This window comes from Octopus bimaculoides, chromosome 4, assembly GCF_046866305.1.
Source record: "Octopus bimaculoides isolate indiv1 chromosome 4, ASM4686630v1, whole genome shotgun sequence".
Taxonomy (NCBI): Eukaryota; Metazoa; Mollusca; class Cephalopoda; order Octopoda; family Octopodidae; genus Octopus; species Octopus bimaculoides.
In genome coordinates, this window is record NC_142931.1 from 34,402,574 (window position 1) to 34,404,960 (window position 2,387).

The 2,387-nt window shown below is 36.7% G+C and overlaps 1 protein-coding gene across 1 annotated transcript; it reads left to right on the top strand.

Annotated features, from left to right (window-relative positions):
* Positions 1 to 832: 832 nt before the first annotated feature.
* LOC149136007 (protein GVQW3-like) lies at positions 833 to 1,198 on the top strand. Its single transcript, XM_089350050.1, has one exon. It carries the CDS (start codon positions 833 to 835, stop codon positions 1,196 to 1,198), a length of 366 nt encoding a protein of 121 aa, XP_089206176.1.
* The last annotated feature ends 1,189 nt before the right edge of the window (positions 1,199 to 2,387 follow it).

Sequence of the window (2,387 nt, forward strand, 5' to 3'; positions counted from 1 at the left end):
GCTGCTGCTAGGAAGAGATTCACTGAAGGCCCTATTTTCAAGAACTTCAGCTAATCACACCATTCTCCACCCCTTGGGCTTCAAAGTCTTTCCATGTACAAGAAAGCTTTTCAGATCTTGTTGGATGTTGCCCTATTGTCATTTAATATGAAAGGGCCTGCATACAGTTTGAGCTTCAGAGACACTGTATTTTGGTATGTGCAAGTGTTTGTGCTTGTATGCTTGCAGTTGTACTTATGTGTGCATATATACACACACACATGCATCTATACATATATACATTCATATATATACATGTGTTATTTTCAAACTAGTAGTGTTGTTAAACTACTGTTCACAGATTTATGCGATGAGACTCAATTAAAGTATTACCATAACTATTTTGTAACATGTACACACACACATACATGTATATGTATGTTTGTATGTATGTATGTATATGGATGTATACGACAAAGTATGTATATTTTATGCTACAGGTACATACATAAATGTCATTTAAATATATAACTACTCAACTTATGAGGTAGCATCAAAATGTTCTAAGATTAGTTTTGTAGCATGCCAACAGATGGCAGCACACAGTTGCATACAAAGTGAGAGGTAGCAGTGACCTTCATGAAGCAGTATGTTGAATGACATTGCTGTACTTACTTTACAACTTGTCAAATTTGAGTTTATGTGATCATGTGTATGTTGTAGTCTGTGATTTTGTCATGGACAAGAAGCTGGAATAGAAACCAATGTGAAATTTCATTTTAAAATTGGTATGCCTGCTACGAAGACATTGAGCATTCTTCATCAAGATTAAGGTGACAAGGTGATGGGTAATATGCAATGTTTCAAGCTACACAGGCACTTCAAGAGTGGAAGAACATTCCTAGAAGACAATGCACAATCTACAAGACATGTTGTGAGTGTCATCCACGGAAATGTGGAGAAAATTCCTCTGCTTGTTGAGGATCGTGAGAGGACAGTCAACGACATTGCTGATGTTGTTGGTGTATTGTATGGGTCCATAAATGCAATCCTGACATCTGAATTGAATATGTGGTGTGTCTCTGCTAAGTGTGTGCCCCACCTGCTGACCACTCAGCAAAAAGAGCATTGCATTGAAGTCTGTCAAGATTTCTGTCAGTGTGCTTCTGATGACCCATCACCACTGATGAGAGTTGGGTCTATGGATATGACCCTGTGACGAAGCAGCAGTCGTCACAATGGAAGAACCCTTCATTTCCTGAACTGAAGGAGTGTCAGAGCTGAAGCTCAATCAAAAGCACTCTCAGAATGTTTTCCGACACTCATGATATTGTGCATCAAGAATTCGTTCCTCGGGGCCAGACTGTCAATCAAGAGTTCCATTTGAGCCTGTGCCAAAGGCTCAAAGTTGAGATATATCACACCTACATTTGAGTGGTTGAGCTAATGTTTCAGTACCCAGTTATAATGTTGTAGCAGATGTGTGAGGCAGCTCCTCCTTTAATGGAAGTCATATTGTGTGCTTGTAAGCAAATTATTTTCCTCTAGAAACGTGATCAGCCTCCATCTGATTATGCATTTCATGATCTTGCTAATATGTGAGGTCAGAGAAATAGGCTAACAATTTCTAGCATCTCCTTTGCTTCCTACTGTATAGACAGGGCATATTATACCTTCTTTTAAGAACCTGGGAAGTTTAACACATGCTAGAAAACTCTGAAAAAAGTATCTGCAATGGTTTTGTGAGACCTTTCTTGCACGTCTTTATATGTATGTGTGTATATATATACATATGTATGTATGTGTGCATATAAAGAAATGTATGTATGTGTTTATAAACACATATATATGTAAATCTACATATCTATATTTATATCTATCTCTCTATCTATCTATTTATCTGTGTGTGTGTGTGTGTGTGTGTGTGTGTGTGTGTGTGAGTAGTTGGTGTTAGGAAGGGTATCCAGTGTGAGTGGTTGGTGTTAGGAAGGGCATCCAAGACAGTCTTGTGAAACCGTCCCTCCCATGCTAGCATAGAAGGTGGACATTAAACGATGATGCTGATGCTGCTGCTGCTGATGATGATGATGATGATGATGATGATGATAATTATAAATAAAGAGAGAAATGTGCTATGACAAAATTTATTTTGCCATTCAATATTCATATTTAGCAACAATTGTTTCACAACTTAATATTGTTGTTAGATAGGATTATCCAAAGATAATTCTCTCTTTAATTATAATTATATTTCTCTCTTTAATTATAATTTTACACACTACTTTTATTTTGCCTTTGCATAATACTATATATTCTATGTGCTTTGTAGAATGATACATTAAGGAGCTTTTTTTTATGGGTACCTCTGGATTAATTGAATCCATATAATGCTATATTGTGACTTCAGT

What these genes read in the sequence shown, in the direction of transcription:
- LOC149136007 (XM_089350050.1), top strand. Translation starts at nt 833, where the DNA reads ATGCAATGTTTCAAGCTACACAGGCACTTCAAGAGTGGAAGAACATTC.